At 48.3% G+C, this 26,849-nt stretch overlaps 1 protein-coding gene across 2 annotated transcripts; it reads left to right on the forward strand.

Annotated features, from left to right (window-relative positions):
- mxi1 (max interactor 1, dimerization protein) lies at positions 1 to 25,996 on the forward strand (the record flags this gene model as incomplete). Of its 2 annotated transcripts, none has more annotated exons than XM_079998976.1 (6): positions 1 to 226; positions 3,385 to 3,487; positions 6,676 to 6,705; positions 22,966 to 23,080; positions 25,466 to 25,655; positions 25,833 to 25,996. In XM_079998976.1, 6 exons carry the CDS (start codon positions 1 to 3, stop codon positions 25,994 to 25,996), a joined length of 828 nt encoding a protein of 275 aa, XP_079855102.1. The 2 variants fall into 2 exon arrangements, with proteins under 2 accessions (XP_079855102.1, XP_079855103.1); XM_079998977.1 differs by lacking the exon at positions 1 to 226 and adding an exon at positions 3,055 to 3,180.
- Between the last annotated feature and the right edge of the window lie 853 nt (positions 25,997 to 26,849).

Genomic DNA, 26,849 nt, shown 5'->3' on the forward strand with positions numbered 1-26,849 from the left:
ATGGCCAAAAGCGAGCGGCAGCGAGGAGGCGCGGCGGCCGAGGAGGTGTTCTTCGACCCCGCGGCGTCCCTGGACCGGCCGGACTTCCAGGTGTCCGGCTGCCCCTTCAATGACGTCTTCCACTCCGCGGACTCCCCGATGGAGCAGATCGACACTTTCCTGAAAAACGTGCAAGTTTTGCTGGAGGCCGCGAGCTTCATCGAGAGCGCCGAGAGGAAGGATGGAAGTGAGTTGCGCTCGCGTCGCGGTCGCACTTGCGCGTCTCGGAGGAAAAACAACACTTTCATTGTGAACAGTCTCAGACAACAAAGGGCTGAGTTGATGCAGCCGAGCCCCGCTGCCTGTTACGACCGGCACAAGCCCGTGTGCGTGCGCGCACCGGTCGGCTGCAAAGTGCCCAAACAAAAACCTCGTTTAGAAGCATATATTCACCTGCCCGGGGTGACTTTTCCTTTTTTTTGTTTTCCCTTTTCTTTTCCTTTTTTAAACGTGCATTTCCATTCTAAGGGCTCCCGAACAAATACTCACTGGCTTGCACATGCATGTTTATTTTCTTGCAGTCACATATAAAACAAGGTTTGGCTTTGTGGCTGTGCTTGTGGGCAGTGTTTCCTATGATATATCGCTATATCTGATATATATATATATATATATACTGTATATATGTATATATATATCTGGTATGACGTGAGCACATTGCAGCGCCCTCCAACTCAGTAAAGGATGATGTCATTGTACCCCCGCATAGTAGTTGGAGGAAGAGAGGGGGGAAAAGGACAACAATCGAACAAAAAACAGTGCTTGGTTACATGATTTCAAGTGTTTAAGTTGAAATCATTATTACGATTTGGGATTTTAATTGATTGTACTTAGTTGGCTCCATCTCCTAATCGGCAAAAGGCTCAATCATGTTGCACCTGCAACGACATCACTGGCTCCATGTCCAACACATCTGCATTAGTTGGCTCGAGATTGCACTTGAAATTGTAATACCAAAATTTTTTTGTGCCTTATTTGAGTTGTCGTGATATCTTTTGATGGTTTTATTTTCAATGCGTACCAGTCTGTAACATATATATATATATATTCGTTGCAGAGTTGGTCATGTTGGGTGATGCATGTGCAGCAGGGTTGCTCTGACAGATCCCAGCAGTAATACTGACACATGCAAATCTTGCACCAACAGATTGTGGCTTAAGTTTTTTTTTATTTATTTATTTATTTATTTTTTAATTCCCCCCCCCCGTCCACCAAATGTTTGCTTCCTGGTATTTGTGGGCGTGTTCGCACGGCTTCCACATGGCGCAGAGTCCCGTCCCGATTGGCCGCGCCGGCGCGTGGCCGCGATGCCAGTCGAAGCCGCCAGCCAATCGGCTGTCCGCGTGGTGGTGACGTCACGTGTTGCTGGGCCTGGCTTTGGCTCGTGGACACAAGCCCCCTGCCCCGGTGCACCATGGAACTTGTAGGTCTGATGAGATTATGACGACGGGGAACGGTCAGAAAATCCCACCGCATCACAGGTGAAGCGGTCGAACAGTTTGCGCGCAATCTGCACATTAAGAATTAGAATTTGAACTATTCTGACAAACGAAACCTGCCTCTGCAGCGCTGTTTAAATTAAAAGAAAAATATATATATCCCAATAGAACTATTCACATTGGCGGTTGTGTTGCTTCTCCATGTCTCCATGACCAGTCGAATAGGCCTGAGAATGCCCCATCAACAAACTTACACGGCGTGGACAGCAGAAGCCAATTTTAAGTTTGCGTTAGTAACTCGTAGACGTTGGACGTGTGGCTTATGAGAATCAGAGTCACACTTTATTGGCCAGGTTTGCTTGATTTCACTCCGGTTCTCAGTGACTCTTAGTTATTGCAGAACACACAGAACGTAAAATAAAGTAGGAAAAAAAAAAGAGGTAAAAGTAAAGCAAGATTTAGGAAACATATTTACATACATTGGGAGAAGATCTGTAATAAACTATCTACAATTTCTGTAATGACCAAGCAGTATATTGAATAATAATGAACTTTATTTCCAAAGCACATACAATAGATAAACCAAAAGGGAAGATGATACAAGTGCGATAATAAAACAACTTAAAGAAGGATAAAATAATTCAAATGAATGGATAAAATAAATAAAAAATAATTAGAAAGGGATGGATGAAAAAAAACAACCCACTAATAATTGAAAGAGAGTTGCTAATTATAAGCCAGATTAAAAAAAACATTTTTTTTTTTCACAGTTTAGAAATGTCCACTGAGCCCCCCTCTCTAACACTTTTTGGTACGCTGAACGGTAACGGTTAAGAAATAAACATAGAAATATTTAATATTTACAGTGGGCGAACGAATGAATGTGCATGGAGTCAGCTGTCCGTTACCAAGATGGTATTTTGGAAGAAACTGTTTTCGGGATGCTTTTGTAATTTTTAATTGTAATTTTAATTTTTAATAGTTTGCAAGTTTAGCAACTGTCGGGCTTGGCGCATTGAGACGCTTCTCGGTTTGTTGTTGTTGTTGTTGATGTCGCGTATCTTTAAAACTCAACCCCCGCCGCAACTACACTTCCCAGAGTGCTCCGCGGTCGGCCCCGCCTGCCCCCTCCTGGGCTCCGCCCCGCAGCTGTGCGGCGAGGTAAACAAACAGGGAAGCGGAGGAGACGGAGCAGCGGTGGCTCTGGAGCCTCGGGGATATTTTATATTGTTTATACCCGTTTTTTTTTGTTTTTTTTTTTTAATATATATATATATATATATATATATATACTGTTTGTTATCGCGTTTGCTAGATATTTTTTGCAATACTTTGCTACACCAGCCTCGGGATTTTTAAACGCCGGGCCCCGTCAGGACGCGAACCGGTCGGCGTGCCAGCTTGAAACCCCGTCTGCGAACCGATGAGGACAGTGGAGGAAAACCCCATATTTTTATTATAAATCCTCTCCTCGTGCTGCGGCCACGGGCGCGTTACACCCCCGCGCGTATTAGATCAACCCGCCGTGCCTGTCACTCCACAAGCGAAGGTTAGAGCAGCACAGGAAGGTGGAAACCGAAGCAAAAGTGACATAGCCGACGTGACAACCGACTACGCGGCGCTGTGGAGATGACGGCCATTCAGCTGATTAACATCCAGCGGTTGCTGGAAGCGGCGGAGTACCTGGAGAGGAGAGACCGAGGTAATGCCGCGCTGAAACCCGCAGCTAGTCGACACCCGTCGCTGTGCGTCGTAAACGGCGCTTCGTCCGCGCGTTCGGACGTTTACGTGGCAGTCGCGCCGCGGCTCGCCGTTCGCTGCCCTTTCCTCCGACGTCATGTGTCTTGCATCTCACGTCATCTCTTTCTCTCTCTCTTTTTATTTTTTTTATTTTATTTTTGGGCAGAATGTGAACACGGGTATGCGTCGACGTTTCCCTCAAGCCCGACTGCAAACTATCAGAGGCAAAGAAAATTCCGAAATAAGAAGTTCAACAACAACCACAATAGGTAAGAGACGTCCGTCTGCCTCCGGCCAACTGTGGCGTTGCATCGCGTTGTTTACCGCTGTGTCGGTCCCAGTCAATAGCACATGCAAATGTTCAAAGTTTGTTTAAAAAAAATAAAATAAACCCCCCCCCCCCCAAAAAAAACAGTTGGCTTCTGCGCCAAAGAAATCATAAGTTGAAAGAGTCACGCACCCATTGAGCAGCATTTGCACATGCACAGCTTTGGGGTCGGTCTGGGGGAGGGGGGGGCTTCTCGTCAGCTGATTGTCAAAGCGGCTGCAGTGGCGGAGGTTAGGGACCGGGGGGAAAGTTACACCTCGACAACATCGCGAGCACCGCGCTAACCGTGTCATTACGGTTGAATTAAACCCGCTGTTGGTTATTTTAACTTATAACTGCCATTGTACCGGCACGTTGTCCTGTTGTTCATTGTCGAATGCGCTCTTTTTTCACGTCACGTGTAGTCTACACCGGAGGTGGGGGGGGTATTTTTCTTCACCCCTAAAACGGAAAAGGCTGCTATTTATGGCTGTGTTGTTTGCAGGCGACCAAGGTGAATAAGTGGTGCCTTTTGCGGGACTGATAATAGGTTTATCAATTGCAAAATGTATATAAAGAAAATCTAGGTTTTTTTTTTTCACTTGGCTTTGATTAAAAAAAAAAAAAACAACAAAAAAAAACTGTCCCTCCAAACATAATAAAAACATTTGTCATTTCTACAGTTTAGCCTCTCTTCTGTTGCAATGCCATAGCTGTAGAGAAATATTTGTAGGACCCAAAGGTGAGGATCTGTTTTTGCAGTCTGCTCCTCCTCTCTTCTCTTCCATTTATATTTATCTGCCCATCGACAGCCATACATGAAACAATGCCGACTCTCTCCAAAATGCTGTTAATATTTATGTAGCGATGGAATCGTCCACTAACACAAACTGCACATTACTCATCACGAGCAAGGCACGCTGCCTCATTCTGCATGGCAACAGTCATGATCAGATATAGGCCTGGGCTTGCTCCAGGTTACATGCCAGCAAGAAAGTGTTCTTTGTTGCATGTTGAGGGTTAAAGTGATGCGCTTATCAGACTCTGTCCTCTCTCACCTACCATTTACAGGACTGCCTTTATCTCTCATCGACCTACTGTGTGTGTGTGTGTGTGTGTGTGTGTGTGTGTGTGTGTGTGTGTGTGTGTGTGTGTGTGTGTGTGTGTGTGTGTGTGTGTGTGTGTGTGTGTGTGTGTGTGTGTGTGTGTGTGTGTGTGTGTGTGTGTGTGTGCGTGCGTGCGTGCGTGCGTGCGTGCGTGCGTGCGTGCGTGCGTGCGACTGTGTAAGAAAGCCATTGTTGCCGTGTGGTCTTGCTTAAACACCGAAATGGCCATAATCTACGGTGCATTGTCACTGAGCTTGAGGCTCGATGATTGCTGATATGGGAGGCTGAGAAGGGCGGCACCGATGAAAGCCTATAGGATATCGGGCTGACATAGATTGATCTCCCTGAATGGGATCAACGGGGCCCTACAAAGATGTGTGTGTTTCTTGATACAGAGGGCTGTGACAGTGGCTAGGCAAAGGATTGTCACTAATTCAGAATAATGGAAACTGACTGTCGAGGCGGTGGGCGCGGCCACACAGATAAAAGTGGTTCGGGTTAATCGAGATACATCTTGGCGTGCCAAGCTGGTTGGCCCGTGCAGCGCGCAGCCCTCCATCCCTTTTGTGAGGCTGTAGAATATGTAATTTAAAACCTTGTATGAACAGGTGTGTGAGTGCTCAGGCCTTAGCCTACGAGCCTGCATATGAGATTCACGATTTGTTGCTATTGCACTATGTTCACTAGGCCTGCCATCCACCCTGTGTCACATCACCTTTGACTTAACACCTCCATTTCCTAACTAGTAATGTATTCTAATGGATACATATGCTGTTTTTAGTGATGTAAATAATTAAGCTCCCACAGCCTCGTTCTCTTTGACCATTTATGTCCTTCCGCTCTCTTAAACCGCCCCTCCACCCCCATCGCCATCCTCCTTTCACCACATTTCCTGCTTCTGCATTAACAAGATGAAAAACATATCAGGTCAGCGCAGCATGACAAAAAAATGGAAGCAGGGAGAAAATAATGCATTTATTAATAGTCCCTGAATAAAGAAAAGCGCCTTGCTTGTGTGTGTGTGTGTGTGTGTGTGTGTGTGTGTGTGTGTGTGTGTGTGTGTGTGTGTGTGTGTGTGTGTGTGTGTGTGTGTGTGTGTGTGTGTGTGTGTGTACACGCGCGCACGCGCGCAGATTGGAACCCTGGCCATTCGAGCATCAGGAGGAGGGCCTGTCTCCCTTCAGCACGCTGCCTCACAAAGAAGCTCTTAGGGACCAGCTGATTCACTTTGCATTATTAACAGAGCACTGAACCCGGGCTGCCACGTGGAGAGAGAGAGAGAGAGAGAGAGAGAGAGAGAGAGAGAGAGAGAGAGAGAGAGAGAGAGAGAGAGAGAGAGAGAGAGGAGAGAGAGAGAGAGAGAGAGATGAGAGAGAGAGAGAGAGAGAGAGAGAGAGAGAGAGAGAGAGAGAGAGAGAGAGAGAGAGAGAGAGAGAGAGAGAGAGAGAGAGAGAGAGAGAGAGAGAGAGCACTTTCAAATGCCAACAACCACAGTCTCTTTTCTCGTTCACTCTCTCTCCGAGCAGTTGTTTGGGAGGCTTCATAAGGCAGTTGTTTGGGCCCCCCACGCTCACGTGGCGGATGTTGCTGTCAGTGTGAAGGCTGCGTGGCACTTCGCGAGCACTCTGTATCATTTGGGAATTATTAAATAAATCCACTGGAACGAGACAAAGCAAATTCACGGTGTCTATATCAAGGCTGCGCTTGTGTCGTTTATTTGTGTATTCACCCAACTCTACAACATATTAGCAGTGGAACTACTAGATTTTAAGGCTGTCTGTGTTGAATTTGTATATTCTCCCCATGTTTTCTTGGGTTTCCTCTGTCTAATTGGAGTTTCTAAATTGCATGGGCGATGTGTGACTGAATGCGTGCGGCCCTGCATCAGACTGGTGTCCCACTCATGGTGTGGGGTAGTCTGCAGCCCTCCTTGGAGCCTGGCTGCCCAAAGTGGCAGACAAAGATGGATTGATGGTTGCTCTCTATTGGCTGCCAGTATTTCATAATTAATGTTTTTTTGGTTTTTTTTTACCTCTCTTTGCAGGTCGACACACAATGAGTTGGAGAAGAATAGGTGAGTTGGTCTTGCTTTTACATGTTTTTGCTGCTGAAATGTTAAACTCCGCATGCATTGAGACATCCTGGCCTGACATGTAAACAAACCCTCAGATGTTTCCTTGTGTTAATGAAGGAATGTACGACGGTTTAGGATTAGGTGATTAGGTGAAAGAAAAGAAAATTAAAAGGATGGCCTTTCCCTCCTTCCCTCTTACAAAGCATGTCAGGCTTGTTGTTTTCCACTGGAACTCTGTTTTTGTTTTGCGATGGTCCCGCCCTTTGCTGCGTCGCGAACACATTCCTACACCATAATATGCCCCGGATTGCACTGTGTTTTTATTGTCTCAAAGCTTTTTTTGGGCCTTGAACTGATCTTCTTTGACAGGCGTATCTTTGCAGTCTCTGGTAGGATTTTTATCTACAAAGAATCCCCAAAGGTATTTGTGGCTATTGAGGGAAAGACCCTAGCTTTTTGATGGCGTGCCTGATACGAAAGGAGACTGTGGTTTCTAGGGATCCTTATCAGATGGTGAGACTACCACCCACATCGGGCACTAGCTGGTGTTTAGGCTGCGCTGGAGCCATACGGGGCTATTGAGACCATAAATAAGTGCGGCTAGACTTCCAGGATTTATGGTAAATAGAAAGCTAAGCTTTGCCTTCCATTTCATTATCTCGTGAGGGGCGCGTGTACAATGGAAAGATGTGGGAGGCCTGATCCATTCAGCGTAATTACACATCACCTAGCCTTTTTTGTCTCCCTCGCCTTTCTCTTCCTGGCACACTCTCCTAAAAGAATGGGAACATTGGAAGGAGAGGCGTCCAGCGAGTTAAATATAGACCCGAGTTGATGTGTCATCATGGTGCTCATAGGCGACGCCATCTCACCACACAAGGCCAGCTGGTTGGCCGGCTGTAGCGGGCAGATAGATGGGATGCCTTTTTTTTTTTTTTTTTTTTTTGGTGTGTGTGTTCTGCTCTCAGAACATACACGCATTCTCTCTCACTCTCACTCTCTATCGTACATAATGCTACGGCTTTGAAGCGTTTTCATCCCTCCATTTTTTTTTCTGGCCAACAGGGGCCCCGTCTTCACCACATCGCAGCAGTGAAGCTCAGTCCTTTAGAGGTGACGTCACACCCGGGTCACGCCCGTAGTAACAAATTAAGTCTCAAGTCCTAAGAGAGCGGGCGTGTTTTCCAAAATGGTGTCGCGGCCGTAAATGATGAGTTAGAGGCTCATTATGAACCGTAGGGCCCAAGTGACGTGATTGAAGGTAAAATCGGTGGAGGCGGTTGCTCACAATAGTAGTTGCACGCCGTGTTGGCGTGGGGTCGCACCACACACCTTCTTCCCAATGGAGGCTCATTCTCTCGTTCGCTGCCTGCTTTGCTTCGCGGCCGAACACATGGAGCACGGTGTCCTTGCTTTGTCGGGGAACCTAAACCCTCTTCTCAAATCTCCCTCAGTATAGGAAGAAGAACGGGGGGGGAATTAAATGGTAATCCATCTTTTCAAGAGCCACACTTAAAGTCAAAATCGCTTATAATCTCGCCGTTCCTCATTTTAGCATTTATTTTTTTTTTGCCGGCGGTTAATCCAATTCCCTTTTTAAGAACATGCCCTGCTCTAAGCTATATGTATCAGCCAGAGTTGTGCACTCAAGTGCATGAGGCTTATGCCATCATTCTTCGAACAGGAGCTGCCCCCGTTCCGTTCCAGCACACTTGGCGGTGCTTTAAATTGGAGTTAGCCGCCATTCTTTTACAGTCTATCTTCACCGGGGCCCTTTTTCAACGACTTATCAGCCACTCACATCTCCGCTGCAGCCACGGAGCTCCTGGTTCTGTAGCTACCGTCGGGCTCCTGATAACCCCTGCTGTACGGCAGAGTTATGGCAGACAGCAAAGGCCACAGGACACAGATGAAAGAGGCTTTAACGTACACACAGGCACGAGCGCACACGCACGCACGCACGCACGCACACACACACACACACACACACGCACACACACATTCCAGATGCTCACAAAGCTCGGCACGACCAGATAACACCGCGGTCTTCACCGACTTTGATCATGTGCCTCTTAACGGCCCGGTTCACTTCCACATGTCAGTGCTAAATTACTCTGTGTTAGTCAGGCTTAGCAGCATATAGACACACTGTACGGAGCAGGGAGCCGAGGGTGGAGCGGTTGGATGGTGTATGTCTCGACTAGATAATGTTGTGGTTTCACCCCTTTGATCATAGGGGCTTCCTGCATATTAGACTTTTTTTTTTGTTTTTCACCATGGTGATACATTTCCTCTAATTAAAGCCGAGCTTTTGCGGACTAGCTGCTCAGTGAGCATTGTTTGTTAAGGGTAGGATAGAAAATGATAGTCATTGCTCAGAACTTGCTGTAGATTAAATCTGTTTTGATTAGGCCTTTTTGTATATTGTCTCTCTTTATGGATAATCAATACAGTAGTTTTGTTTTTCTCTCTCTCTCTCTCTCTCTCTCTCTCTCTCTCTCTCTCTCTCTCTCTCTCTCTCTCTCTCTCTCTCTCGCAAATGTGATTGATCCAGTGCCACAAGCACTAACACCGCCTATTTATTATAATGCTGTTTATCAGGGACCGGCTCCGAATGAAGACTACAAATTACAGGCGCTAGTGTCTGGATCCTTGTGGTATTATTCACTTTTTTTTTTCTCCTCTTCCAGCCAATTCCTTTTGGTGGGCTGTAAACAGTGTGTGTTGAGTACTTTTCAGCGTATGCCGCCCGTGGAAATTAGTCCTACTTTGTCACGGCCACCATAGGCAGAGAGCCAGGCGGGGGCTGCAAGCTATTTGTTTTGGCTCTGTATCACGAGGGCAAATGAAGATGGTCACGCCTCATTTGAAGAGCGTGGGAGTCTCATTTTATTATTTTTTTTGTTTACTTCTAAACGTCGACAAACACACAAACACTCAGCCTTTCCACATGGATGGTGCAGATACTTTGGTTTCCATTAAGTGAGTGGGCTGTAAAATAATGCCTATCGTAAGCAATTAGTATATGATTCGGGTGAAATGTTAAATTGGTCCTGCCTAGTCAGTTAAAAACAAAAGATTCAAAAAGGGATAATATTCATATAAACTATAAACGCAATCATACCTATATGTATTGCATACAAATACACATGTACACACATATGTTCATATATAATATTATCTATGTTTTACAGCAATGATGCTGTTTTGCTTTCATTCCATTGCTGTATGTGCCCCTGGTCTCAATATTGTGTCTCATGCAGCCATTTGGGCATAAAGATATAAAATGATGAGTCAATAAAATCAAGAATATTTTTCCTCGACTGTTAATGAACATACAAGCGTGTATAACTTCAATATTCAGTTTGACTTAACAGTGAGCGTCCCTTGCTGTAAGTTACATAAAGGTCATATTTGTCAAACAATGACGTTGTCCATGTACCCCCGCCTTGCATCCGACCGGTGGGAGATAAGGGTTCTGCTCCCTCCCCAGCAGTGGTGTAGAGTAAGCAGTCGCACATGAATAAGGACCAGGTCTCCACCAGCTTCCTGCTGCCGCCCAGCAACCGCTTCTGAGGCCTTGCTGCGGCGTCGTTCGCTCCCTCCAACGTGACAACTTGTAAGCTTTTCTTGGCCCACAAAAGCAGCTTAGGGGACTTGATCTTTGGTCTGGCGAGCACAGCCAGAGAACGGCGTTGCACGCACACGTGCCGTGACACGTTTCGCACTCCCTCCGACACTCTGGCGCCGGCCCCACCGGCCTGCCCTGAGGAAGAGGGAGCAATTGACCTGTAGGGAAGGAAACGGGCAGAAATGACAGAAAACAGTCAAACATACCTGACTCAGAAGACCATTGACCAGCACTTAATCCTAACCTGCACTCGTGCTGGAGGTGCAGAAAAAGGTGCAAAAAAAGGTGCAAAAAAATTACAATAGTTGTCATCATGCACTTTAGAGTCTATAAGTGTACTGGTTACTGGCTAACTTAAAGGCGTGCAAACCACCTGCCTTACCCGCTGTCACTGTTAGGTAGCAGATGACATAAGTGGACACTGGAGAAGCCCAGGTCACTGTTGCTCCACCAGCCCTCTCCAAATGGCCACGCCCTCACACTCACACGAACCGTGCAGAGAGACTTTAGCCAGGATACTCCTCCCGCTCCTCTGACCTTTGACTCGCGCTCTATCTCCGCGCCTACTTGTTGTGCCCTGATGCAGCGAAAAACTGCACCCGGGCCGCATTCCGTCAGATGATGGTGCGTAACCAAACGGAACGGGGAGCGGCGTCGGCCGGGCTTAGTCGACGCCTTTCCCAGAACCGGGCAGGTGTTCTTATTCGGCCATATTTAAAACACACTGGTGTTTGTTGTCTGTCGAGACGTCTGTTTTGGAAGAGCTGCTTTTATATTAACTGAGAGGTCAATTTTCACATTTAAAAAGGGAAAAGGAAGAAAAGTCAGAGGCTTCTATCGCCTCCTGCAAGTTTAAAATGTTTTTTCTTTTTTCAATCCACGCCGTTAAAGGCAGCATGTCAAGCCAGGGTGGAATGCTCTGTTTTCCTTTCCCCTGGCTGGAGCAGAGCGTCACATTCACATCCTGGTTGTCCTGAATCTGTAGCGTGTATCGGATGATGGACGGAGAGACAGAAGCAGAGAGAGGAAGGGAGATGGATGTTTGACACGTAGAAAAAATGTAATAAAACACAGGACGGCTCCAATCGGGCCAAATCTGACTACCAGTTCTATTTATAACCCCAGAGCTGGGGAAAACGGGAAAACACCACTCACTTATGGCCAATCGCGGGAGCCCTCGGAGGTTAGAGGCTCACCAATCACAGCGTGCGCTCCCGCTAACTCACGCCGCCCCCCCCCTTCCTCTTCCTCGACGAATAGGCAGGCAGCGATTGCATTGTTTGCCCCGGTGACGGCTAGTTTACGGGATCATCCGGAACTACGGCTGCGCAGGCCAAGTCAAGTTCAGTTACTGCGGTTGGCCTTAATTATGTTGGAGTCTGTTTGTGCACGCATGCATGTGTGCATGCTTGCGTGCGGCTCGAGTGTGATGTGTGTTGGTGATTAAACGAGTGTGCAGCATCCCATTTCCGGATGCGGGAAAGCACCTCTGGACAGATCTGGACAGAGGCAACATCTGGCTCGATCAGCCGGGGGTTTTGCAGCAGTCCTTTTTTAGGAGCCGTGCCATATTGAAGTTTATAATCCAAAGCTTCTGTCCTGACCCCGCGGGTCACTCCAAGCCATAGGGGAGGGGTTGGCGTGGGGGGGTGACTGCCTGGGTGGCCTGCAGCTGGGGAGATGCAGGGGAAGAGAGAGTGTGGGACAGATTGATGGATGGATGGATGGATGCAGACATTTGTTTAGGAGCAGAGAGATGTATCAGAATCACAAGATCTGTGTGTGTGTGTGTGTGTGTGTGTGTGTGTGTGTGTGTGTGTGTGTGTGTGTGTGTGTGTGTGTGTGTGTGTGTGTGTGTGTGTGTGTGTGTGTGTGTGTGTGTGTGTGTGTGTGTGTGTGTGTGTGTTCTGGATGCCCCAGTAAAGACATGTGCGCTTCTCTCAATCCCTCACCTCCCCTTCCCAGATTTTCCCTCTCTCTCTTTCACTCTCTCGCCCTCCCTCTCGCTCCCCACATCCTGACCGGAGTCTTTGTCAGTGGAGAAGATTAAAAGGCAGTTGTGCACGTGCGAACTAATCCGTGCGTTAGGGATGGTTGTCTGCCCAGTCTCCCTTGGCCCTGCTACACACACACCACACAGCTGGCATCTGTGTGTGTGCGGGCGTGCGTGTGCATGCGTGCGTCCGAGTGCACGCAGTGTGTGTGTGTGTGTGTGTGTATGTGTGCGCGCGTGTGTGTGTGTGTGTGTGTGTGTGTGTGCATCTGCGTGTGCATCTACACTTCTGTGCCACCGGCTCTCTTCTTTCTCTTTTTGGCTCTACTCTTAGTTCTCTGTATGGTAGTGCTGCTCCGTTGATTCTCTTGTGCAACCCAGATCTTGTTGTTATGCATCGCCTCCTATGCTTCCTTTTGGGGGGGGCTATCGTGCGCGCTGCACCTCAATGCTAAGCGGCAGACTTCACACTGCTTGGGCAATGGCGGTGCAGCAGGGGGGCATGGCGTCCCCGTGTACAATTCCCTTTTAAATTTCTTTTTATTTTTTTCGGGTTGCAGAGTATTTTCACAGCGGCTCCTAGACTAAACATCCCATCGCCGCTGGTTCTGCTCAGCGCTCGCAGGAAGGATACGCTCTCTTCCAGACACTGAATCTGCTTAGAGTGGGAGGAGGGCAGGGGGGAAGGAATTGAGGTCACAACTGCCCTTAAAAAAAGAAACACCCCACACGCGTTGTTAGGAATCGGGAGTACCGTGCCCGCCTGCCCGCGCACACCTGCACCCGCACACGCACGCGCACACGCACACGCACGCACGCGGTGGTGAATTATCGCCTGTCTGCGTTTTTATTTTCATCACTCTCTTCCCCTCCGCATTGAATCTGGGTCAGCATCCATAGCAGAGTTCCTGAGGAATTCCAAGTCTCGATAGCGGTTGTTTGGCTCCTCAGACGAGATGAGAGGATTGTATAAGAAGGGTTGGGGGCGGGTAGGTGGGTGGGTGGGGGGTGGGGGGGGGGGGGCATTCCTCCCATTCCTCAGCGCTGTTTATCAAACCTAACATCTGTCAGTCCGCCCATCATGTGCAGTGAGGAGGCTGCACAATGGACGATTGTACCGGTTGTTATTGTAGTGCGTTAACTGCGGACTAACATAAGACAGGGTCTCGGTGGGCTGCTACCTTTCCCCCACGTTTCCAGCTTAGGTTTTCAGGCTGCTGGCGTGGTTTTTTTTGGGCGGGGGGGGGGGGGGTCTGCTTTGGTTTGCTGTTGAAAGGGAAGAAAGTTAAGGGAACCCTCGTCTGTGGCAGTCAAGGGGGGCCTGATCGGGGTCCGACCGAGCCCGTCGACACCATCAAAGCTGACGGAGGACGGAGGCCGTGGCCTCTTGGTCCCCTGAAGCTTACAGCAGCCCCAGGGTGTTGGGTGGTGTCGTGAAGCCGGGGGGTGGGTTATGGGTTATGTACTGTGGGTCTGCCCCGCCCAATGCTTTACATGTTCTGTGTTGATGGCACTGTAAGCTCCTTGGGATAAAACTGTCCATCAGATGATGTACAGGATTTCAGATTAAAACAAAAAAAACGTTCCATTCCATCCATTTTTTTTTTTTTAAATGGGGAACACGCTTTTCTCTCGTTCTCTCCATCTTTCCATCTTTCACCCGTTCTCTTTATTTAGCCCATCTGTCTGTTTTTATGAAGGAGGGCTGAAAAGCAGCTCTTCCATCAGTCGAAGAAAGCCTCCAGCGGCTGTGGAGCAGGGCCTGTTCTAATCTCTCTCTCTCTCTCTCTCTCTCTCTCTCTGTGTGTGTGTGTGTGTGTGTGTGTGTGTGTGTGTGTGTGTGTGTGTGTGTGTGTGTGTGTGTGTGTGTGTGTGTGTGTGTGTGTGTGTGTGTGTGTGTGTGTGTGTGTCCATCCATTACTGTATGTATGTATGTGAGCCGAGAAAGGTGACGGATTAACTTGCGCGTCCCCAGCAGGCTAAATATTACTTTCACCACACTGGCTTCGATGTACAGCCCGCACCAGGACTCCCCTGCTTGTTTACCTTTGCCCCAGAGACGAGGGTGCCATTTGAATTATCATCTAATAACTCAGAGTTTGGGGGGCGGGCGCATGTTCCTGGGTTTCTTGTCCGATGCGTGACTTTAAAGGCACATGACTGCTCTGGGCTTATGATGCTTGTTATGCATTAAAAGTGTGAAATCCGAGAGCGCAGTATGGACAATAGTTTATACCAGCTCCTAGTTGTCGTGTTTCCAGCCAAATCTCCACCCTTTCCATATACAGGCGTGTTTCCATCCATAGTCACTTCCTGCTCATTCTACACCATTTATGGTCGGAATAATAACGCAGTAGTCGGCAAAAGCACATATGGCAAGCTCCGGTTTGCCAGCCAAGCTGTTATTTAGCTGTTTTGATGACTGTTCCAGCAGTGGAGCTAACCAGTGGTGGTTTCCACTCGTAAATCCAAACCCCCCTATTCAGTCAGGTGCCACGGGGCTGCCTGTATAGGTGAGCATGTGACCCACGCAGCAGTCATGTGAAAGGGGTGGAGTGAGCCAGAAGCACCCATGAGAGAGAGAGAGAGAGAGAGAGAGAGAGAGAGAGAGAGAGAGAGAGAGAGAGATAAAAGAATGAAAGAAAGAGCAAGGGAGGTGCAGAGAATCACTGAAGGAGTATCTCCACCGGGAAAAACAACCCTCGCCTTTGTGTCAGCGTTGCTAGCCAGTTAAACAAAGGTGGTGAGCAAACACGGGGCGCGTGTTTGTGTTAGGGATGCAAATCTAAAGGCATTTACTTGATCCATAGTTGCTAATCTTGACAAACAATCGTCGATTAATTGATAACGTTAGTGCCAATGACATCACCAGGGGGTGGTGCTACACCAGGTCGCGCACCCCCAGGACTTTGTGGGAGTTGAACGTTAGTTGTTTAGCAACAATAAACAATAAACATTTTGTGTTCGACGCGCGGCCATGTTTGTTGTTCGTCATTCTTTCGGAAGCCCGCGTCTACTTCTGCTTCCTGCTCCACTGGGTATTTCTTTCTCGAATGCCCCCTGTCGCTCCGGCGAGGGACCGCAGCGGAGAATGTGACACATTTTTAAACGGCCTGCGCGGGCAGGAGAGCTCCCGCTGATGTAATTACAACGAGACCGCAGATTGTTCAGTTGATTGTTTAATTTGAAATCTCGTCGATTCAATTCTCATGAGCAATTTATTGATAGTCGATTCATTGTTAAGTGTGCGTGCGTGCGTGCGTGCGTGCGTGCGTGCTCATAGACAACAAACTTCACCTGGCTGCAAAATTACCCTTGGTTTAACTGCAGCACATCACAGCAAAACAATTAATTATCACGCAATGTAATTTAGGATGCATTTATTTCATTTGATTGTATTTTATTTACACCGCTCATCTTTATGCAGATGGAAGCTGTAAAGAGTGTGACAAAATAGTTTTTTATCTGGAAACCTAGGAAGCCGCTGCCTCTTACTTAAATAATGGATTTCACAGATCTAGGAACAAGGACCATACTTTAATGCCAAAAAGGAAACCGATAAATAATTTCATGTAATTTCCTTGTGCTTGGGGCGGGGGGTTGCCAGGCTCCCGATACCAAGATAATTGTGCGCTAATTTTGTGTAGTGCGGAAAGCTCAGGGCCTGCTCTAGTTTAAATGAGGCTTTGTGTCGCGGTGAGCTGTAATCACTTCAGTGACCCTCGACATCGGCCCCATGCCGCCTCCGCCCAACAAGCCGCCTCAGCCCAACGAGCCGCCTCCGCCCAACAGGCTGCCTCCGCTATCCTCGCCGCATCAAGTCCCGTGTAAATCGTTCTTCTTCTCCGTCTTTCCACCGGTGTGTCGCTGCCCGGGCCCGTATAATGATGTCTTAATTTCCCCCACGTGTCAGCTCAGGAGATTTACAGACCATCGTCGGTGATATGTAATTAGTGTAATAAGTGGGTGAAGGGTCATATTTCCTCTCCCCCTACGCACATTGGAAGTAGGTCACACTGGTAGGGTGGTGGTGGTGGTGGTGGTGGTGGTGGTGGGGGTGGGAGTGGGGGTTTCCATGCGTGCAGCTAGAATGCGTGAGCATGCTGTGTGCATGCACCACGCCCGCGTGTGCGCGCGAGTCAAAGACATTTGGGAATTCAAGGGAAGTGGTCAAAGGGGTGCGCGGGGGGGGCTGTGTTGAGTAGTGATGTGTATCCGGGGCCAGAAATCTGACCCTTCTCCTTTAAGTGCACATCCAGTAATTATGTCATACATCTTGGATGGCCTGAGAAGTCATTCATTAATTACTTATTCACAAGTTTGGAATCTGGGGCAGGCAAGTATTTATACCTTTTTTTTTTTGGGACTTACTGAGAATAATGGCGGTTCCGTGGGATGTTGAACTAAAGAATCAACAGTGTTTTTATTGTGCAAGTATTACAATTTGCGCAATTTGTCCAACGTCCGGCCAGAAAAGGCACTTTTTTTTATTTTTTTTATTTTTTTTTTTTTAAACACCAAAAAAATGTAGATTTATGTAACTCCTTAATAGGACTGCAGACCCCTGGTATGTTAATTCATGTGAGGCTTAATCAGGAAGGCTTAGAAAAAAATTCTTGCGATCTTAATTTTAGTCGCACGGCTACATGCACCTTACACACGGAAGCGGTTGTGTGCGTGTGTTTGTTTGCTTGTTTTCGAGTGGTACTGCATATCCGTCACAAACGCAGAATGAGAGCAGTGTGCCCTTACAGTGAAAAACAAAAGAATATTAATAACTGAGAATAATGAGAACTGGATGCCGGGCCGCCGTGTTTTCCTCTTGTTCCTGTTTCTCTCTTTTCACTCCCTTTCTGTCTGTGTTTTTGGATAATTAGGATCGTCATTTTTTGGATAATGAATAATACTGATAATAGTATTATTCCAGTGGTGAGTTGCATATTGCTGAAAACCAGTCAGTGTTGGTGGGAGGAACTCTTTTGAGTGGGTCCTGTCATCTGCTTGTTAATATTGAACTCATTCAGTCTGGCGTCCTGGCACTTTACAAAGGACGCTTTTGGTTTTGATCGCTCGCTGAATATAGATTTGATGATTTCTGCATCACACAGAATCTGCTGTAATCACTCACTCTGTGCAGGTGAGGAGGAGGAGGAAGGAGGGGACGAGGGGAGGAGACGAGGAGGAAGGAGGGGACGAGGGTAGAGGAGGAGAGGAGGAGGAAGTAGGGGACGAGAGGAGGAGGAGGAAGGAGGAGGACGAATGAGGGGAGGAGAGGAGGAGGAAGGAGGGGAGGAGAGGAGGAGGAAGGAGGGAGAGGGGACGGGAGAGGAGAACAGGAAATTCTGACTGACAGCGGAGGGATGAATAGTAGATGACGACAATGAAGATGAGTGGAATACACGGTCATGGCCGAAAATAGTGGCGCCTTCCACATTTGGAAAAAACTGAAAATTGTCTCTCAAATATGTTGAAATTGACAAAAGTAGATGGTTTATTTCACTTTTAATAGTACAGAAACGTTGTTTAGAGAATGCAAAGTGTTTTATTTATACTGATCAGAGGAGGACGTAGTGTGTAGGCAGGGGCTGTGGTGGGCAGCCCTGCGCCCCCGCCCCGCCAGCCAGGCCGAGCTTCAAAGGCCTCCTTCATAAAGAGCTCCACTTCAATCACATCACGGGCAGTTTGGACACGATCAGAGAAACAAGTGAGGTGGCTGGAGCTGAAGAGGGGGAGGAAGAGCGAGCAGCGCGAGGACCTTTCTGAATTAATAAGGCCGGGTGCTGGGCAGGATCTCACGACTCCATTTCGTATGGATTTAATTCATTTTGATATATTGACATTTTATACACAACGAGAACTTTCAGTGTACCATCTGACGTGTATTCCGAAAATATTTCACGGAAATTAAATATTTCATTCGTCTAATTTTTTTATGAAGCAAATACAAAAATATGCACAATAAATAGCTGAATTATATCTTTTGTGCAATTGAGTTGCGCTACAAACAATCTGCAGGAGACCCACAAACGATTTGAGTGGAAAATGGTTGCACAACTTCCAAAAAAATATTCAATCCATTCAGAAGTTTAAATAGTAGAATCGAATCGTATCGGAGTATTGTTTTTTTTTTTTTATATACAGTCATTGGATTAGAATGGAGTTGCAGAAGAGGCCAGAAGGTGGGTGTGGTGGGGACGGAAGGTGTGGGGGGTGGCGGGGCAGATCACGTTTTGGGTTGCTGCCAGGCCTGGCTGCTCACTCCCACAGTGGAGCCAAGAGAACCGTCCGCTTGCCTGGGGACCCAACTGGGCCACAGGAACGCACACGCACGCATGCATGCACGCACGCACGCACGCACGCACACACACACAGACACACACATATAAACACACACGCACACATACACACACGCACACACACATGTATGCACGCTTCCAACGTACACACCTCCCACAAGCCCCCATGCAGACACCCAGACACACATGTTGGGAGAGCGGAGCGTCCCGGTTGTCTCGGCAGGGACGGGGAGGAGAACCCGCCAGCCGCGGCCCTCAGGAATACAATGAAGTCCTATATGGAAGTCAAAGCCTTGTGTACACCAGGTGTGCAGCCCTGGGGAGACCCCCCCACTCCCCCACTCCCACGGGATAACACTCCTGTCTTCAAACACTGAAGAGGAGAACATTGATTTTATCTTGTTCTTGTTTATCTTTTATCTTCGGTTCTCCAGGTATTTTCCATCCGGTAACTCTTTCCCAGATAGACTCTGGCTAGATGACGGTACACCGGGACCGTGGTGTCTCATCCCATGAAAAGCCGGTTAGATCAGTGATCGATCTGCGCGGCGGTGATGCGGGCGCGCTGCCTACCAAAAGACAGTGAGGGATTTCTAAAGGCAGGTTGTTTTACCCACCAGGCAAGAAGTCTTTTTTATTTTTTATTTTTTATTTTTTTTGTCCCTCCTCCTAGAATCCCAGTGATCCACCCCCTCACAGCAGAAATAAATTTGTAAATTTGTAAAAAGTGGCCGTCCGCTCTTGTTGTCCTGTCGTCAGCGATGGGCGTCCCACATCCCTGCTGTGCATGACAGTTTTGAGCACCGGTCCCGGTGGCGATGGACCACGTGTTACGTAATCCGCCACAGATGGAGGGCCACGCCTTCAGCTGGGGCTCTTGATCGGCCGGCTGGGTGAATGAAATGAATGAAAGCGGCAGCGAGGGCCCGCGGCCTCAACTTTCGATCCATCACCCCCATCAGCCTCCACCTTTGCTCGCCCTGATCCTCTCAGCTGCGGAGATCAAGTTTTCCTCTGCATAGAAGGCCGGTGTGGAGGTTTAATGTACCTAACTACTTGCTGCCGGTTCTAAGAATTTGTGCATTGGGTTCTATTTCCGTCTGTCCTACCTACGCTGGGAGGTGGAGATGTTGTGCAGGTATTTAAGTTCACAAGCCACTTGTAGTGTAAGCTGCATGGGGCTTAAGGTCTTTGGCCCCGAGGCGTTAGCGATAAACAACTGTCCTGAGGAATCTGGGACCTTTGACCTCGCTGACGAATAACATGAATGGCCAGGAGTCCGTGACATTTAATCTATTGGTTACTGTGTTGGAGATAGCGTTAGAGAGACAGGGAGACAGGATCTGGTACTATCTGTTCACGTGTCATTTCTCCATCATTTTTAAATGAAGTTATCTGTGACGTCCATTGATCAGGTTAGGGCTTGATTTCAATTTTGCCTAGGAAGTGACTGCTTTTTGTGTGTGTGTGTGTGTGTGTGTGTGTGTGTGTGTGTGTGTGTGTGTGTGTGTGTGTGTGTGTGTGTGTGTGTGTGTGTGTGTGTGTGTGTGTGTGTGTGTGTGTGTGTGTGTGTGTGTGTGTGTGTGTGTGTCTCTCTCAGTCGGCAGGACGGGGGATGTTCTGATGTGGAAAGTTCTAATGAGAAAAGAAGAATAAACCGCATCAGAGGGACGTAGAGAATGAAAGAGAAACCACACACACACACACGGATGCACTCACGCACACACACACGGATGCACGCACGCACACACACACGGATGCACGCACGCACGCACGCACCATTACAATCCATTCAAAGAAATCCAAAACTACCTGTGCATCTTCATCAACATAATTATCACCTGGGGTGTGGCAGGGCGGCTGTTGTTTCACACTGACTTGGCACAAAGCAGTGACTCAACCACACACACACACACACACACACTTACACACTAATAGATGGATGGTGTTTGTTATGGATGTCTGTGTCACTTCCCACACAGTGGGAGTCTCAGTCGCCCACGTAACCAGTAAATCATGTACACATGGTTCACTGGTGGGGGCGGGGGACGGGTGTAGTTGTGGTCTTATGGTCAGCATTGGGGTGAAGCACCAGTGGTCAGGTCGTGTCTGGAGTGTTTTAACTGGACGGCTTGGTCAACCACACAGATCACAACTAGGAATGTGGCAAAATAATTGACTTGTTGGTGGTGTTGGTGTTGGTGTATTAAAAGGTGGGTTTCTAATGTCATCATGTGGTTGTTTGTGTTTGTTTGTGTCAATATTATTTTAAAGGGGACATAAGTACTGCTATATAAATAAATCATAGACATAACAATCCATATGACTGAAATCCTGGAATGACTATATCGTAAGTTTGTGTCTTTGTTGGAATAATTGTTGGGCCAAATCTTCTGATGCATCTTCTGATGTCAGCAGACATTTTGGCAGCTCTGAAATCAGGGCAGGGCCAGACATGTCCTCCATGGACCGGTCCACCCTCCCTGCCTGCCCTTGATTTCTGAACGCACGATGAGTAACGGTTTGAACGTGCGACCGCGTGCATTAAGCCAGCGGGAGCACGGTCCCCTGTTACCCTGCACACCCACAGATGCGTGACGTCCCTGCGTGCATTTGTGTGTTTTTGTGTGTGTGTGTGTTTTTGTGTGTGTGTGTGTGTGTGTGTGTGTGTGTGTGTGTGTGTGTGTGTGTGTGTGTGTGTGTGTGTGTGTGTGTGTGTGTGTGTGTGTGTGTGTGTGTGTGTGTGCGCTCATCTTTTGTTTCCTTCTGTAGGTGCACATAATGTGCTACAAAGAGTATGAACCTGTGTGAGCCAGCTGAACAAATAGTGCGGCACTGACGGCAGAATATTTCGGTATTAAAATACGGGAGAACCGATTCATCAAATAAATCAAATAATCAATCGGCAGAATATTAATTAAAAAAAAAAAAACATTAGTCATTAAATAATTGATTAAGTGAGGCATCATGCAAATGGATTATTCATTTTAATGTGCTAAGTACAGCTTCAGTAAAATGGGTTGGCCTGTCGTTCCATATTTAAAAAATGAAAAGTTATCTTGTTGACTGCTGCGTAAACATATTCATCGGTTGCAAATGGCCATTTATATAATTTGTGAAGAGCATACACCATAATACTGCACTATTACCTGATTTCCTAATCTAAAGAAAATGCATAGAGTAATTGTATAATTGAAAAAAAAAAAATTGTGAAAGGAAAATAATTAGTGTATTTATTGAAACTATTATATCCTTCTGGAGCCTCTTTTTAGGGTTGGGTATATAAACTCATGGTGGTAGGATCCCGTCCAGGCCACCATGGATGGGGACAGGGTGATTAATAGCGGGGCGCTATCTGTGTGAGTGTGTTGGGTGGGGGTGGCGGTGGCGGTGGAGGGATCAGACGGCCGCAGATACAGAGCGAGAGCGGGCTGATAAAGAGTGAACGAGGGCTCCGTTCAGCCTCGTGAAGAACAACTGATTAGACGCCCAGAGCCAGACTGATAGTTATCATCACCCCGTGTGTGTGTGCGTGCGCCTGCCTGCCTGCCTGCCTGCCTGCCTGCCTGCCTGCGTGCCTGCGTGCCTGCGTGCCTGCGTCGCCCAATTCAACGTGGCACATTCATTCCTCCTCAGACCGGGCCGGTGTAATGGCTCACTTTAGTGTTCTTATCAGGGCCATCCCTGCGTAGCCGGACGTCTTGCCCTCATCTCGCTCCCACGTACACACAGCTCCAGCCAGCCGTGGCTCACATGGCTGCCCTCCTCACAGCTTAGCGGTCGCCCTCGCCCGGAAAGAAGGGGTTAACTCCTGTAAGACCTGTTGAGCGGCTCCAACCCATAGGACTCAGGCCGGTACTTTGGCCTGGGCCTGTGTTGTTTCCACAGAGTCCCACTCCACCTCGCCCCCACCCCTCAGGGCAGCCGAAGGAGCAGCCCCGCCAGCCTCCCCGCTAATGGAGTGCTGATTGCGTTATAGCCGCAATTATCTCTCTTTACCTCTCAACTCCGGGGCCATTAGCGGGACTGATAGCGCGCGGGGCCCCCGTCTGCAGACTCAGACTGAGGGACTGTCGGGAAGATGGAAAGTGGAGAGGAAGGGGGGTGGATGCTCTTACACCACCCCCCCCACCTGTCAGCTGAAATTTGTAATGTAAGAGGGAAACCAAAGATGGACGTGAGAAAAGAGGGACCAGCACGGGGATAATGTGGTGATTGGAGGCCGCCGTTCTGGTGGACAACAGTAATGGTTTTGGGCCTCCACCGCTTAAGAAAATGGGTTGAGGATTCCGAATTTTTAACCAGATGGTTCTGCCCCCCCCCCCCCCCCCCCCGCGCAGGCGAGCTCACCTGCGGCTGTGTCTGGAGCGGTTGAAGACCCTCATCCCGCTGGGACCCGACTGCAACCGCCACACCACGCTGGGCCTCCTCAACAAAGCCAAATCACACATAAAGGTAACCAGGCTTCATTGACGGGCGGGGTCGCCATCTTGTAGGGCGTCAGGATTCTACAAATCCATGATTCAATTTGACTTTCCATTTACACGTGTTTTTTTCAGCACTGACGGCTATGTTATTGTGAAGCCCCTTTCACACATAATTCCTGGTAAATTAGATGGATAGTCTTTCCGGCACTGCTAGTGAGTTTTACTCACTTATTCACACATGTGGCTGCATTTAGGAAAATTTCAGTCTTGCACCTTTTCACACATGCCATGATAATGCTGAAAAAAATCCCTGAAATAATTAAAGTAGGCTATATATATATATATATATATATATATATAAAAATAAGTAAATTTACGCCCGATAGATTGGGCGGAGGCGGAGGTGCTACTGACGGTTCAATAAATGGGGGTGGATCTAGCCGGGGGCCCGATCTTTCATTGTGATTCACGGGAACTTTAGTGACTTTCATTGCACTGCAGGGTTTTGTGAGACCCTCCGAATCTCCCGCCGAGTTGCCATTTTCAAGCACGACAAGTGAAAAAACCAAACTCCTGCACCTACACCGCATGGCGGTGTAGGTGCACACTGCTCCCTCTCACATTTGGAAAACAGCACCCTTCATTTTATATTAAATTTTATTTTGGAAACAGGTCATTACACAAAAACGGTTTGGATTTAACTGTTGACACGATCGGTCATTTAGTCAGCACATTTGACACCCCTAGTTCGCACATTGGTTTAAGTAGCATATATGGACTGTAAATTCTATGGCGACCACGTCGGACAATATTATCTCACAGGAATATGGGGAGAATCGCCGCGAACCTGCTTTGATAGATTTTTGATTCCGATTTGGAATCGTGAAACCCCGTACCATGTTGGGTTCAACAACACAGGCGACGTGTCTTTATTACTTTACCTGTCATACAGAGTCACTTTCCGTTTGAGCAGGCTATAAACATGCCTGTTGGGTTGCTCTGTTCCTATAGATGACCCCAGCATTCAACTGGTGGGTGCTGTTAAAGTGGGAATCTGTAGGATTATTTTGTTCAAAAATTCCATATAATAACCCTTTCCAGACGGCATTGTATGTTTTTGCGTTCTGCATGTTCCTCATTGTGCCGTCTCCATTATTGGTGGCTGGGTCCGCCATTCCTGGAAAAAACGCAAAGATCACGCACGTGCAAGAGGTGAAAGGCAGCCGCCGTGAATTTGATAAAGCAGCGGAGCTAGTTGTCAGCCCGCCCCAAAAAAACCTAAAAGATATCCCTACCACCTCAAGTGAAGAAAAAAAACAAAAAAAAAAACAAATCAGTGGATCAGAAGGTCAAACTTCGGAGAAAAGAAAGTGACCGTCTTCGGGTGAAGACGAGGGCTTCCCTGGATCTTGATGAAGAAATCTAAACGCCACAGTTTGGTAATGAACGGTGGGATTTGTTGTGGAAGTCATTCATTTAATTTTACTTTTTTAATTAATTAATCCATCCATCTATTTATTTATGTATTTTTATTTGTATTATTATTTTTATTATACATATTTTTTTGATTACCACTATTTTTCTGTTCTGACCCCCCCCCCCCCCCCCCTTTCCCGCATCTATCGAAAGAAATAAAAATTTAAATCAGCACATTGTGATTCTGGGATGGAACAGTGTGGATCCCTCGGGGGTCTGCTGTGGTTGAGCGTCGGCCGCGTGTCACACGCACCGTCCCGCGGCCTCGGCCGGAGCCTCACTGTGGCTCGTTGTTCTTGGCTCGGCTCCAGGCGTCGCGCTCGTCTCCGTCGGCGACAGCGACACCAGGGGTGGGGGTGGGGGTGGGGGTGAGGGCGGGTGGGGGGGGGGGTGCGGCCGTCCTCTCGGCACCGTGTCAGGGCTGTAAACAAGCCTGTCTCTTAAGGAGGTCAGGGCCCTGCGAAGTGCAGCGGGTGGGGAGAAGGCACCGTCATTTTTTCTTTTTTTCTTTTTTCTTTTTTGTTAAGCTCCAGGAGTTCTCATTGGGCATAAAATAGAGCTGAGTAAGAAATGTAACAATGCGATTCGATTTCTGAATACATTTAAATAGATTAATACTTTGTTTGGAGGTTATGGAACTGTTTTCTGCTTAGATTAAATACCACCCTAGTCACAAATGAAAAAAAAAAAAAAAAAATGCAATTTCTTTAAAGACTGAGTTTGTTCTGTGAATGCTTGTTGACTGGTAAACTGAGTCGGGAGCCGTTGTCATTATGTGTAAATTGTCGATATAGATATAGAATTGTATGGTGCGCTATCTCATTAGTCTGATTGAATGGAACCATCCAGCCCTACAGCAAAGGTTAAAATATGACATTGAGGAGAATTAACCATTTCACCTTCCTCTGCTCCCCCTCGCTCTCCTCTCCTCTGCCAGAAACTTGAAGAGGCAGACAGGAAGAGCCAGTACCAGCTGGATTCCCTGGAGCGCGAGCAGCGGCACCTCCAGCGCCAGCTGGACCTGCTGCGGGGCGGCAGCGGGGCCGGGGGCCCCGGCGACGGAGAGCGGATACGTATGGACAGTGTGGGCTCCACTCTCTGCTCCGACCGCTCCGACTCTGACCAAGGTACCTGAGCCGGCGTCACACCATCAGCGTCACGGGGTCCAGCTGTACGCAGACGACCGCCTCACGCGTCGCCACCTTTGAACACACTCGCTATTTAAAATCGACCTTTTTGCAAATTGTTGTGATGCCATTCTGATAATTCACGAGCGGTTGTTCTGATGTCCCCCCCCCCCACAGAGGAGATTGAGGTGGACGTGGAAAGCACAGAGTTCTCCCATGGAGAGCTGGACAGCGTGAGCACAGCGAGCACCAGCGACCTGGACGACCACAGCAGCCTGCAGAGCGTGGCCAGCGACGAGGGCTACTCCTCCTGCAGCGTCAAGCTGGCCTTCAGCTCCTAGAACCCCCAGGCCCCGCCCCCTCCCCCCACCTCCACCTCCACCCGCCCTCTCACCCGTGCCTCTGCCCGCCCATCCATCCCTCCATCCCTGACGACGACAGGCCCCCCCCCAGCCAATGGCGCTCTCGTTGCGCCCGTCCCAGTCCCCCCCCCATTACGCTGCTCAACCCACAGTCTCCGAGGGGAGGGGTGTGTGTGTGTGTGTGTGTGTGTGTGTGTGTGTGTGTGTGTGTGTGTGTGTGTGTGTGTGTGCGCGCGCGTGGGGGGTGGCATTCCCTCTGTTACCGTGGCGATAATGCACCCCCCCCCCCCGACCAGCACTGAAACGGTGCTCGACCCAAAACGCGGAGCCCCACCCGCCGAGATGAGGATGAAGATCCTTTTGAGACCAGAGACCTGAAGCTTACGACGCCTGACTTCTAAAAAAAATCCACCAAATTGAAGGGAATTGTTATAAATATATTCTTTTATAATCTTTTTTTTTGGGGGGGTGGTCTTTCTTTCCCACAAACCCTCAAACATTTTGATGATTACATTTCTAGAGAATCGTACCCGCACCCCCCCCACCCACCCACCCCCCTAACCCTGCATCAAAGAGATGCACCTAGATTCAGACGCTGTGGAAATCATCCTCTCTCTCTCTCTCTCTCTCTCTCTCTCTCTCTCTCTCTCTCTCTCTCTCTCTCTCTCTCTCTCTCTCTCTCTCTCTCTCTCTCTCTCTCTCTCTCTCTCTCTCTCTCTCTCTCTCTCTCTCTCTCTCTCTCTCACCCTCCTACCCTCTCTCCCTCTCCCTCTCTCTCTCTATTTTTTTGGGGTGTCGTGCTCGTACCGCCGACACTGTACCGTGGGTCTCT

This window comes from Zeus faber, assembly GCF_960531495.2.
Source record: "Zeus faber genome assembly, chromosome: 4".
Classification (NCBI taxonomy): Eukaryota; Metazoa; Chordata; class Actinopteri; order Zeiformes; family Zeidae; genus Zeus; species Zeus faber.